We start from the raw sequence: 13759 nt of genomic DNA, 5'->3' as shown, positions 1-13759 counted from the left end.
TCGTGATAATGTTGTGGTGTATAATTTTCCTCACTTTTAAATAAAATAAATCAACTGACTTGGCGAACAGCCTGCCTTTTAATTATCTTAAGAAGAACACCTACAACAATATCAAAAATGACCTAGTAAAAGCTAAGCCAATTGCATTGTATTATCATAATGTGCTACAACCCATGGTTAAGAAAGTGTATGTAGTAAGGATTATAATTATCACAACAAAATAGTAAGTAAGCTGATTTATTTAATATAGAATTCATTTGTAATTAGATAAGGATATTCCTCCAGAGGACTAGAAAGAAATCAATTTAGATTTGAAATTAACAATAATGATCAATTCATTAAACAACTCTTAATATTAATTCACTGTAAAAGAATAAAATTATTGGTGGTTGATCGAGAAATAGGGATCGTCCTCATCTCTGAAGCTAGTTGCTAAATGTCCTCATCTCTGAAGGAAAATTTAAGTAATGTTACCTCCCGGTCTGTAGACATCTTCTGGTACCATCTTTCCTGGAACAGGACGCTCAAATCATCTGCATTCGATGGCGGGTATCTTGCTAACCAAGTTGACCATCTAAGCCGGCAATCTGTAGCGTGGCCGTTACACTAGAGGGAAACATCAAAATATTTTGGGCTCCGTTCATCCATACTAGGCCTACTCCGTGGGGTGACCCATCGGCGAACTTCACTGGTCTTCGTGCAGAGAGTTTTCTATAGGCGATAGATGAATTGAGGCAATAGGCTCCATCCTGGCAATCTGAAGAGGTCGAAACAAAATTTTCGATGGTGAACTCCCTAAGCTGGAGTTTAATTAAACTGAAAATGGTAAGAGCGAAAATAGATTTGCAGTAACATGTCTTCTACACTCCACCATCTCGGAAATTTTTGTCGGGAAAATTTGCCTCTAACAAGCGCGCAAGAGTTTTTAAACCAGAAAACTTCCACATTCCCAAAAACTCCCCAAAAGAGACGAGAAAAATCTACAACCATGCCAAGAACAAAACCATATAAAAATTTCTAAATTTTTCCAAGAATAATTCAACCTTTTAAATTTTCTCGCCCCAAAACATGCCAAGGCAACTAACCCTTTTCACGGGAAGGCTCACCCCTCCAGAAATGGGTGGGTGTAAACATTCATCGCCTGTCAAAACCCAGCTCTCGAAGCTTAAAAACTGCGCTTCTAAGTGAACTTTTCAAAGTCAGGAAATCTGTGCCTTTCTGCTAAAAATATATGTTTAATTACGAATAACTTCTCAAGCAATTAAGCTAATCGAAAACCTATAATTCCACCAGAAAGGCACAAATTTTCTGTACAAAAGCATATAAATTTCCATTAGTTAAATTCATAATTTCTATTTTTAAATTGAAATAATATTCAAGAAATACATGAAATTAAAATCTCTTTAACACAAACCTATTTTGAGTTATCCAAATTTACCACAGTTATACAAACTAACATAATTAATTTTACTAAAAAAATAATAAAATTCAGCTAACACACAAGCTAATTAAAACCTTAATTAATATTACTAAAAAAATTATATTTTTTCAATACCTTACAACCAGAAATTATTGATTCATAAGATGTTAGCAGAAAGAGGGGTAGACGTTAACCAAACTCTAAATTAAAACTTTTAAACAATTTAAAGTTAAAAAAATACATACCTTAAGGATCAAAATAAACTTTACAAAACCAAATAAAACTTTAAGTCCCTAAACTCAAATTAAAAGTTAAACAACTGCACTTAAGAAAACTTTTAAAGCAACCAAACCTAAATTTAAAGTTTACAAAAAGTTTCAATTTAAACTTACAACCAACTTTAAATAACTAAAGCAAAAATTAATAACTTTAATTACTGAGCAAAACTGAATTAAGTAAGCAAATAACTTAAAGCTTGAAAATAATAACAATTAACACATAACAATAAATTACCATTCTGAATTTTACATTTAGCAATGCAGTTTGCTCGCCTTGTGTTTCTGAAGATAGATCAGATCTTCTTGATGCTGAACGGAGATCTTTTCATTTAAATCATGATTTAGATCACTCTAGGAAACTAACCCTGACCTTTGGTATCTGTTAAATAATGTAAAAGATGACCTTTAACAATTCTAAATACGAGATTTTATTTTTTACGACCAGTCTATCTATTTTATCTGACTCTTTGGTTAGGACAGAAAGAATCTTCTCCCAGGTAAATCATACAAAAACAAAAGCTCCAAAATCACTTAAACCAGGAACTGTGAAAGACCAACTAATGGCAAAACAGGCAATAAATAGATCTAATTAAAATTGCAATATATGTAAACCTGGAACTACTCTGATATGCGACTTCAAGTCGCCAAATTTCTCGCTGCCACTTCCAAATACCCACTACCCCTCAACAGGATGGCCACAATGATATTTCCTTTTGCCGAACTTCAATTCAACAACATCTACCATTTTATCTTTTCCTCCCATCTTCTCAGACACAGACGCGAATCAACGAGCTCCAGCGAAAGATTGTTCAACGTCAACAGGGTTGCCATAGAACACGCAATCGCGTCAAAAACCAGCACAGAACACATATCGCCATATTTGGTAAAATTAAGGTGTATATCAGAGTTGTACCGGAAATGTAAACTAAAATTAGAAAAAATACGCATACAAGGAATTTTTTTATAAAAGATATAATAAAGATCTGAAAAAAATGAAAGAACTTAAAATCTATATGTGGATGGAACTGAATGAGATGGAAATTCTGACTACAATTAAGTAAAATATATTTATGCATGTTAAGTTTTATCGTATTTGAATGCTATACAATATGATGGAAACTAGGTTCTTTTTTGAGTGTACTTCAATTGCAGTCAGTATGGCAGTTCTCATTTCCCAGAATTGTCCCTCATCTTTACATAGTGCTTATAGCTATTTTTATCTCAGTCATTGGAAATTATTATTCTTGTGTTCACTGCTTTTAAGAATTACCACTAATAACCTTTATAGATATACAATATAATATGGCATTAACTAGCAACAAATGAATTTTGATACTAACATATTAACAAACCACCATGATACAATTTGGCGATTTTTTACAAATTAAAAGATAAAAGCTACTCGTCAGGTGTAAGCTCATGATTTTTTAAACTTATTTTAACCCTCTCGGCATTATGGATGGAAAATTCCGTGTAGAAGGCTGGCTTCTTTATTCATTACACATGAAAATTTCTGCCAGCTTTTAATGTATCCAATTTCGGTTTGGACGTATATTGGAAGAAAATGATTCAAAGTACAAAGTGAGAGAGTCATTTTTTAATTAAAATCAAGAAAATACTACTTATTCATGACATTTTGAGGAACTCAGAAATTTCAGGGCTAAACCTGTAACACTTGAAGGGCTAAAAAGAACCCCAAATATCATTATTTAACCTGTAACCCTCAGAGGGTTAAAAAGAACACCAAAGTATCAATATTTATTGCAAGTCTGAAAACATTATCAACACATGAAAAGAAAACATGCTTTAGCAATTTAAAATACAAATTTTAATCATTAAATAAAAATTACACAATACACAGAAAAAAACACATTCATTGCAATATTTCTCCAACACATTTTCATGCTGTTCTTCTTCTGATGCACATAGCAATCTGTTTTCACTTAAAACAACATCAGAGAAACTGCACAAACATAGTACGGCATGAACTTTGGAAAGACCAAACACATCAAATCATCGTTCTCGTTACTGATTTTGCAGCAAAATTCTGTATTCCCGCAGAAATGTTACAACACTTTCACACACTGCTGACAAATTCCACAAGGTCATATTTTAAAACTGAGATTAAGGCAAAAAATATCCCAGTTTGTCAGTAAAAATCATTAGAATTTGTAATACAGTACAACTCCAATTATCCAAATCGCTTTCAGAGTTTAAGAAAGAAATTAAGACGGAAACATAGCGTAGGACAACCACTGATTTCAGACATTAAAAGGAGCAAATCTGCACTTTTAAACTTTGTTTCACTGCTTGAAAATAATGATGGAAGTTATTCAAGAAAATCAATACAGCAACAAACAAAAATTTAGAATATGTCGTTTTCAAGTGGTATTTGCAACAACTTTCTATGAGAAACCCAATTTCGGATGTGATTTTTTGTGAAAAAGGTAAGATCTTGGCTCAGAAGCTTGGTTGTTCATCCTTTAAAGCAAGTAATGGGTAGCTGTGAAATTTGAAGTGCAGGCACGGTGTTTGTCAAACAGCTTACTTTAACTGAGATGTTCAGCAAGCAATGGCATTCAATACTTGTAAGTATTCTACAAAACTACAAAACATTTATGCAAAAGTATTACCTTTGCAGGTACTTTTCCATTTTGCCGGCACGAGCGATAAAGTCGCCAATAATGGTACAACCGAAGGCAAAGGGAATATTCTCGCTGGTAACCTTTTACGCCTCATTTTCAAAACAAGTGGCAGCTTTTTCTTATCAGATTGATTGTTTCTTTCAATACTGGCATATAATTACATAGAATTTTTATCAGATAGTTCAGTTTTATGCCTAAGGCCATTTTCGGTAATTAAGTCAATTAGGATGCAATCACAGTGCTTACCTGAAGATGAAAATATACAAAAGGTAAAGTTAAGGGTTAAAATCATCAATTCTAATGAGAATGCATTAGCAAAATAAAGCACTGCAGTTTTACATAATTTCTGAGTAAGCTATTCGTACGAATTGGAATATTTCTTGCATTTAAACTTGTGTTCCAAATTAAGATTTAACTTGAAATTAATGTAGATAATTAATGAGAGCATTAGATTTTTGTAGAGTAGTTTACATGAGATGAGATCTCTTGGGGTCACGTGATATGAACGGGCGAATCAGGATGTTGAACCATGAAAGCATAGTAAATTCTTAAATTAATGTCTTTTCACAAATTTATTGTCTTTTTATAAAATTTTAAGCGATATTAAAATGTTTATGCCTTCAAAAAAAGAATTCTTAGAACTAAAATTTTTTAAATATTTTTTATGTGTATACTGTATGTTGTCGCCAATAAAGTCTGCTTGGCGAGATTTGCGCCGGCGAAACGAAAAAGTACCCCTTTGCATTTTAATTAATTAAAACCTCTTTTTCTTAAAAATAGTTCTTTTGCCCATTTTCAACATACTGTACATACGGTAATTAATTAAAGTGTACGTAGACCCTTTTTTCGAAAAAAAAAAAAAAAACAATTATCCGAATAGTGTTTGGTCCCAATTGATTTGGATAAGAGTTCTACTGTACAACAAAAAGAACACATATGTGAATGGCAACATTGCTCAATTGAAGGATTATTATAAGCATAGTTGCCATAGTTCGGCACATTCTGAAAATTTGGCGACTTTTACTAAGGTGATTGCAATAATAAGTACCTGAGTTTTGAATAGAGAAGCAAAGAAACAATGTACTGCATGGCATGACAAAATATATTACCATGTTGTAAATGTAGTATTTGGTCAATACATTATATTGCCATGCACATATTTATATAGACTTCAAAAATACCATGCTCATTAATTTACTGCAAAAGTAACGCATGGAATATAGTTGTAAGCTAACTTCATACAGCAACCCTATATTTGGATTACATGACTTTCTTGGAGTAGGAGGTATTCAAACAAATGGAGGAAAACACTAAAACATTAAGAGTCAATTCTAATCAACTTTAATCAGAGTGTCACAGTGAATTTTTTGGCTAAAGTGCAGAATCGCCTACTTATTTGTTTGGCGCTTTTTACAAGAGTAAGAAGAATTGGATTTTTGTCAATTTTCTTTGACTTTTAAGTGAAAATAGGTCGATGTGTACATGGATAAAGTCAAGAGAGTGCGCAATGCCATTTTTGTGCAATTCTGGGATGTTTTTTAAGTGAAAATAGGTCGATGTGTACATGGATACCGAGTATGTGCAATTCTTAAAAATGCGTCAAGCACTGCACTCACCATTTTTTTTTTTTTTTTTTTTTTTTGTTTTTTTTTAAGACAGAAAATTAGTATTTGAAAATGATCCATTTCTTGTAATGGATTCAGTTTTATAGACCATAATATACACATTTTCAAACAAGTTTCTTAATTGCCTTGTACTGCTTATATTTTTCAGCGTTTAAAGTTTTTACTTTTTTCATTGCTGTGTTTTGTGAAAGTTCATGAAGAATTACAAATTTTACTAGAAAATTGAAAATACTTCGTTTATTTCAATAACATGTTGAAAATTACGCAATATTATACTAAATTTATCCAGCAGATGTATAATAAGAAAACATATACTTAGAAAAATTATCATCACTTGACAGAGAAATTCAAAACTCAAACTTACAACGCCGCAAAAATTAACTTTAGGAAACAGTTTTGAGAATTTATTATACACTAAAAAACTATTAAAAATAATGCTTTCAAAATTTTTTATAATTTACTAATAATAAATAGTTATCTACCGATTAAAATCATAACAAAGAAAAGGAAACTAACATAAGGACAATAAAAGTTTGATGCACTTTGCAAAAATGAAATATAATATTAAATAAAATCGGAATTTTGCAGATTTTATAGCATAAGCATTTACCTGAGAGTGTAAATGCATACCTTAATTCAGGAAATTTCTTTGTTCATCTTAATATGGAAATGTCAATGATCTGCTACTGCACAGTAGAGGAATTCAAAACAAAATTATGAAACAGCAGAAAGAGCATAGGATGTCGTCTTCTTCGAACTAAAAATGTCAAATGAGAAAACTTATTCATATTAATTAAAAATGATTAAATTAACTAAATTAAATCAAGACATAAGGTACTCTAATAAATTTCCGATGCTAATGAACGTTGAAATTTATTACACTAATTCATTTAATAATTCGTGAAACAAAGCTTTAAATAGGATTTTATAGGCTTTTGCAAATTAGCCATAATTTATGGAAAAAAATGTAAGTTCATACTTTAGTTTATTTATTAAGTAGACTTAACCATAATAATTTATTTAAATTAATTCTTTTTAAATTTTTTATTCTTTTTTTTTTATATTCAATCTTGTTACTACGGTTACCCAATGTACACAAAACGAAAGTGCTTGTACGGGTGAATTGATATTAGTATCGAAATATATGTAATTTTTCCGAATCTTCTCAATATATTTTTTATTCTAGCTTCCTAATAGCTATCAGAATGTTAGCTCCTGTATTTACGTTAAATTTGAGTCACAAAATATTGGCGCACAGAGTTACAATAGGCAAATATGATGGTATTCATCCATGTTTAACTGCTGCAACAGCTTCAGACAAAGTACTTTTTCTTTTAGTATAGCATTTTATTATATGTATTGCATATTTTATATATTTTTTATCATCTATCTTTTCTCAGTAATTTGCGTAATGAAATTGTTTTATTATAAACCCTCAAATTTTACTTACTTGTTTCAGATATTTGTTCATAGCCCCCATAGAAATACTTTATATAAAGGAGGACGTTGGGCTGATTCATCTTTGTCTGGAGACTTGAGTCTTTTGAACATAAATCAGTCTGTCACATGTGTAGCTGCTGGACCTTTAAAACCAGATACAAAAAATGATATACTTGTTGTTGGAACTGCTACTAACTTACTAGCATATGATGTTGAAAATAATACTGATTTATTTTACAAAGATGTGAGTATAATTTAGAAGATATTTGCTTTACAGTTTTCTAAATTAAAGGTTAAAACCTCATGATCAAATTTCGGGGAAAGTGCAACATATACTTGTTGTTGGAACTGCTACTAACTTACTAGCATATGATGTTGAAAATAATACTGATTTATTTTACAAAGATGTGAGTATAATTTGGAAGATATTTGTTTTACAGTTTTCTAAATTAAAGGTTAAAACTTCATGATCAAATTTCGGGGAAAGTGCAGAATTGCCCACTGCTTAGTGCATTTTTAAGAATTGCACATGCTCAGTATCCATGTACGCATCGAATTATTTTCACTTAAAAAAGCATCCCAGAATTGCACAAAAATGGCATTGTGCACTCCCTTGATTTTATCCATGTACACATTGACCTATTTTTACTTAAAAAGTCAAAGAAAATTGACAAAAATCCAATTCTCCTTACTCTTGTAAAGAGCACCAAACAAATAAGTGGGTGATTCTGCACTTAAGCCCAAATTTCTTTTGTGTTTTTTTCCACAAAGAACCTGTTGGCAGTTCGTCAGAGAAGCCATTGGTGACATTGCCTTTTTTGCCACTAAGCTCATCAACTGTAATGGTTTTTATATGCTTACATTTTGAAATAAAACATGATATAAAGCTAATATAATTTAGTGTTTTAAAAATGATAATTAGTGTGTAGCCTGATATTAAACATATGTAGTTTAGCTAAAAAGATGATTAAGCATACTAAGCACATGTAAGTCAAACTTAGTTTGTTAAACATGGTTAGTAGAAAAGCATGATATTAAGCATATGCAATTAAATATTAGCTTTTTAAACATACCGTTTAATACAATTAAGTCCAGGTTGGTCGAAAAGCATGATTTTAAGCATATTTAAGTAAAGATTAACATAAAAAGTAAAGGTTAGTATTATTATTGAAGTATATTTTTAATTCTGTCATTATGAAAATTTTCAAAAACTTGTGCATTTATATCTAGCAATACCTCATTTCTCTTTTTCATCCCTGAAAAAGGCCCCCCTCTTTTTTTTTTTTTTTTTTTTTTTTTTTTTTTTTTTTACCCAAAAATTTTAAAAATCTATGCCATTAAGTAAATTACTAGAGACTTATTAGCCTAAAAACATATAATATTTTGTTAATCTTTGGATTATGGTAACTTGGCGATTTTTTGGCGACCAACCCTGGTACAGCAACCTGCTAGTTTTGTTTTGGATGCCATTTTGTTTTCACAAAGTAAAGTTGTTTTTCTTTTTACTCAACATTTTTTCCAACAATCTGCTAGCCAAATTACGCTTATACTAGAACTTTTATGGAACAAAAATGCTTAATCATGACGAAGATTAGGTTCAAAATTGGGAGAAAGTACAGAATCGCAAACTGCTAGCCGCGTTTTTAAGAATTGCACATACACGGTATCATCCATGTACACGTCGACCTTTTTTCACTTGAAAAAAACATTCCAGAATTGCACAAAAATGGCATTGCGCACACTCTTGACTTTATCCATGTACACTGCTAAAGTCCTAGCTAGTAACCTTTATCGCCTTACCAAAATGTCGCCAAACTACCTGTTACCATATTCCAAAGATTAGCCTAATATTTAATTGGGCTTTAAAATTTCTGTGAATGGGCCTTTCTGATTTAAGATTCGTATGCCAATAAAATAAGTGGGTACTTTTCCATTTTGCCGGCATAGACAATAAAGTCGCCAGTAAGGGTGAAACTGAAGCCAAATGGAATATCCTCACTGGTAACCTTTTACGCCTCATTTTCAAAACAAGTCACAGCCATTTCTTATCAGATTGATTGTTTCTTTCAACACACTCATACAATTGCATATAATTTTTACCAGATAGTTCAATTTTATGCCCTAAGGCAACTAACTTTATTAAACATTGTATGTTGTCACGAATAACGTCTGCTTGGCGAGATTTGTGCCAGCAAAACAGAAAAGTAAAGTGTAGATAGTAGATTTTTTTTAAAATTATTGTTTGGTGTTCATAAGAGATTAATGTAATTTCCCTAATCCAGTATAATTAATACAGTCAAAAGTCTTTAATCCGGACTTGTCGGGACTTCGGCGATTCCGGATTATAGATCATCAGTTTAAATCTGGTAAGATGGCATGCAGAAATTATAAAATTAAAAATATGAAACCGTAATTTATAAAATAATGAGCAATTATGATCTAAAGGGTATCGAAATTTACAAAAAAAGAAGCTTAATATTTTTTTGTTTACTTTATTAAACATTTCTTTCAATGCGCGCATGCGTAAAGCATACCTTACGCATAGCCGAAATTAGAAAATTGCAACCAGAAATCTATTTGATTTGTATTCGTGATATTTATAATGACGAGGAATTTGATTTAAATTATATCAAAGACGGAGTACATCGAGATTAAATACTACATTTAGTAAGGAATATAAGCCAAATAAAATAAAAACATCTGCCCTAAAGATAACGATAGTGCTGACAGATAAACTTCCAGTTCATTGCGACCCCCCCCCCCCCGTGCAGAGCAGAGTGAAATTGATAAACAGATTTCGGAACCGTTAGATAAACAAAGGATATGCCTTTATCCATTTTTTATAGCAATTCGTTTTTTGTTTGATGGAGATCGAAGCATACTTTCGTTTTCTAGATCCTTTGGGAGCTCCAGCATCGGAAATTCTTTTTGACATAATCGAAAGTTCAAGCTTACTTTTATAAAATTGCTCTTACAGTCTGCAAAAAATAATAAGCCGGATCCAATTCGAAGATTAAGGAACAACGCAATCATCAATATTAACTGAAATAGATAATTAGGTAATTTTAACTTATACTGTCTGTTTTACATTAAACGCGCACGCGAAAATGTATTCTGCACTTGCGCAGACACATATGTGCAGTCGTAAATGTCTTGCGCGCACGCAAAAACGCCTATGCGTATGCGTTAACGCGCCGCATGCTCAGAAAGATTTTAGCTTTGAGGTCCGGATTATGGGTATCCGAATTAACGACTTTTGACTGTATAGGTTCTCAGTATGGTACTGTACTACTGTTTATGTATTTTTACTATGTGCATTTATGAACATGACATTTTCACTCTAGTGTCTATTTTGTAAAAAGTGAAACACATTGAACTCATATTTTTTTACTCGTAATGAACTATGTCATTATTCTTAAAGGTTTTTTTTTTTTTTTTTTCCAACATCATTTCTGTTCATGAATTTGTTGTCTTAAATAGTCTGTAAAATTGGCAGAATGTTTGACAACTGAATTTTTTTTTTTTTTAACTGTTGAAAGTATTTTTGCTTATGATATTTTGCTTTTTCCAGTGTTGTTTCCTATTCTAACTTTTGGAATGCTTTTGAAGAAAATTATTTTTTTCGTTTAATCTTCAGATTATGGTAACTTGGCGATTTTTTGGCGAAAATTTGGCGACCAACCCTGCTACAGCAACCTGCTAGTTTTTTTTTTGGATGCCATTTTGTTTTCGCAAAGTAAAGGCATTTTTTTTTTTTACTCAACATTTTTATCCAACAATCTGCTAGCCGAATTACGCTTATGCTGGAACTTTTATGGAACAAAAGTGCTTAATCATAATGAAGATTAGGTGCGAAATTGGGAGAAAGTCCAGAATCGCCCACTGCTTGCCGTTTTAGTAGAAATTGCACATACACAGTATCCATGTATACGTCGACCTATTTTCATTTAAAAAAAATCCCAGAATTGCACAAAAATAGCATTGCGTACACTCTTGACTTTATCCATGTACATTGCTAAAGTCCTAGCTAGTAACCTTTATCACCTTACCAAAATGCCGCCAAACTACCTGTTACCATATTCCAAATATTAGCTTTTTTTATTTGTTTAGCATTGTATTTGCTTCCAAAATATTGTTAAATTTTTTTCTGACGCCAGTTGTTACATTATATTCTTCCTTCACGTTCATACAGGGTTCGTAAATTTGGAGTGAATAACGACGACACTTGATGAAGTATCGAAACATACTTTATTTAGACAATATTAATCAGGACATTTCCAAAATCACATTTTACAGTCGTCGAAGAACTACTATAAACATGCTGACACAATCAGCAACACAGCCTTTACACTATCAGGCTATAACGAGACAGCTTCATTGCAAAGCACCAGAGTCCAGCTCCTGACTCTGCTCAGTTGTTCTCGGAACTCCACGTACTCTCGAGACTCTCCACGCTACAACTCACGATGCACTCGATGATACAGAGAGCACAGCTTCCGACTCTTTGGTTCAGTTGTTCCCAGAGCTCAACACACTCTGTCGATGATGCTCTAACCACAATACACTAAGAGACTCTTTCGATGCATTCGACGACCCACTCGGCACTCGCTGCCCAGCTGTCAACTCGATCGATTCTACACGGACTAACTGACGAGACACTAACTCACACTCTATACGAGGCACACTCACTGATTGCTGACCAGCAGGGTTTATATAGCTTTCGCCTTGTGGTCGAGAATATTCTGGGCTAAACCGTAAGAATTCGTTTCAGAAGATTCTCCTTCCGTCCATGGCATATCACCAATTTTGCCGCCAAATGGATCTCTCGCCAAATGTGGCAACCCTGCCTTACTTTGCCATTTTATGGCAACCTTAAACTTGCTTTGTGGGGAAGCTATCTCATTGCGCCTGTACATTTCATAACAATATCATCAGTTAAGGCATAATTAAGTACAAGAAAGCAACCCTAGATTTTTCAGATGCGTAGATAAGCTATGATCCAAGTTAGTCTGTGTGTTTGGAATTCTATAGTATTACTTTCCTTTATAGACTTTTATAAAAGAGTTAGTTGATACATACTGACTTTGCATTGGCATTAAACTGTATTTATTTTTTAGGTGCATGATGGTGCAAACTGTCTTCTAATAGGCCATCTTGGAGACAGAGACAAGCCTTTAGCAATAGTTGGAGGTAATTGCTCTTTACAAGGTTTTGATCATGAAGGAAATGACCCATACTGGACTGTAAGATTTATGATTATATTTATTATATTTTAAATTATTACGGTACTCTTCTATTATGAGGACCAGATTTAGAAATGTATGTATGTGTTCATGTAGGCATGTATAAATGTGGATACATTTAACAGTATATATACTCGCATACATATATGCACATATATATATAAATGCGTACATATATGCACATATATACATAAACGTCCATACATATGTATATCTCTGAATCCAGTCCCTGATAGCAGAAGAGTACTATTATTGCTCATGTTTTTAGTGCTTTGAAGGTTATATTGATTTAAGTGGTATTTATTCAATTAAAAATTTTTTTATATATGGAGAATCATTTTGGGCAAAAGTATATTGGCTTTAACTTGTACAGTGGGTTTAAGAAAGACTTAATTAAGAATGGTTTTTCAAAGTAATAGCACAAGTTATCATAACTGAATTTTCAAGCAGCAACAAAGATTACTTTGGAAGCACAAATTTTGACTAATTTTAAAAAATAAGTCCAACATTATCATCATCAGCACAATAAATAGGAGGAAATGTACTTCAAATCAACTGTTGGCTGCACTTCAATTGAAAATAATTCGAAACAAAAATACTTTAATGAATGAAAACATCGCTTTGCTCTTGTTTATTCTCCTTTTGCTTCTAATTAGGCGAGGCATAAGAATCCCTTATTTTAGTCCTTTGTGCTTTTTTATGTGGTCAAATTATATTCAAGTGTGTTACTGTTTTCCTGACATTAACAAAGTCTGGCATAAATGGCATAACTTTGCAGGAGAAGATGCGAATGGCAGTAGATGTTACTTCGCAGAAAGGCTTTGAAGAATTACTCTTTTACAAAAACAGATGACAGAAATAATAAACTTAAAACAAGAGCATTGAAATTTACAAACCTGTGGAGAGCTCTTTAAAATGGCATCCATAAATGATGACCATAAACCCATGAGCCAGGTAACTTTAAAGTCAGTGCAGCTGAAATGTACCGCTTGTCACTTGTTATTTGTTTTTATAAACTGGTTAAGATTATCAAAGCAATAAATAAATAAATATGCATATTTTAATTTTCAAAGCAAAAATTATCCAAGTTTTAATCATCTTTAAAAAA

The 13759-nt window shown here is 32.2% G+C and overlaps 2 protein-coding genes across 4 annotated transcripts in view; one reads left to right on the top strand and one right to left on the bottom strand.

Moving 5' to 3' along the window:
• LOC118187726 (F-box only protein 30-like) overlaps positions 1–6743 on the bottom strand; it is a 46899-nt gene extending 40156 nt beyond the window's left edge. The window contains exon 1 of one of the 2 annotated variants that reach the window (XM_035357999.2): positions 6599–6743. The gene's annotated coding sequence lies outside the window, so the exon portion shown is untranslated. Of the gene's footprint in view, positions 1–6578 lie in introns of both variants that reach the window. The other variant, XM_035358000.2, reaches the window with a different exon arrangement.
• Positions 6744–7054: 311 nt separating this feature from the next.
• Positions 7055–13759, top strand: part of LOC118187727 (BBSome complex member BBS2-like) — a 58019-nt gene continuing 51314 nt past the window's right edge. For both annotated transcript variants that reach the window (XM_035358002.2, XM_035358001.2), the window contains exons 1-3: positions 7055–7290; positions 7428–7652; positions 12526–12651. In XM_035358002.2, the coding sequence (XP_035213893.1) occupies positions 7174–7290; positions 7428–7652; positions 12526–12651 (468 nt within the window). In that variant the 5' untranslated portion in view covers positions 7055–7173. The remainder of the gene's footprint in view (positions 7291–7427; positions 7653–12525; positions 12652–13759) is intronic.

Source organism: Stegodyphus dumicola, chromosome 9 (genome assembly GCF_044657685.1).
Source record: "Stegodyphus dumicola isolate Sdum_Otavi_A_Nest chromosome 9, ASM4465768v1".
Taxonomy (NCBI): domain Eukaryota; kingdom Metazoa; phylum Arthropoda; class Arachnida; order Araneae; family Eresidae; genus Stegodyphus; species Stegodyphus dumicola.
This window is presented reverse-complemented; position numbering and strand designations above follow the sequence as displayed.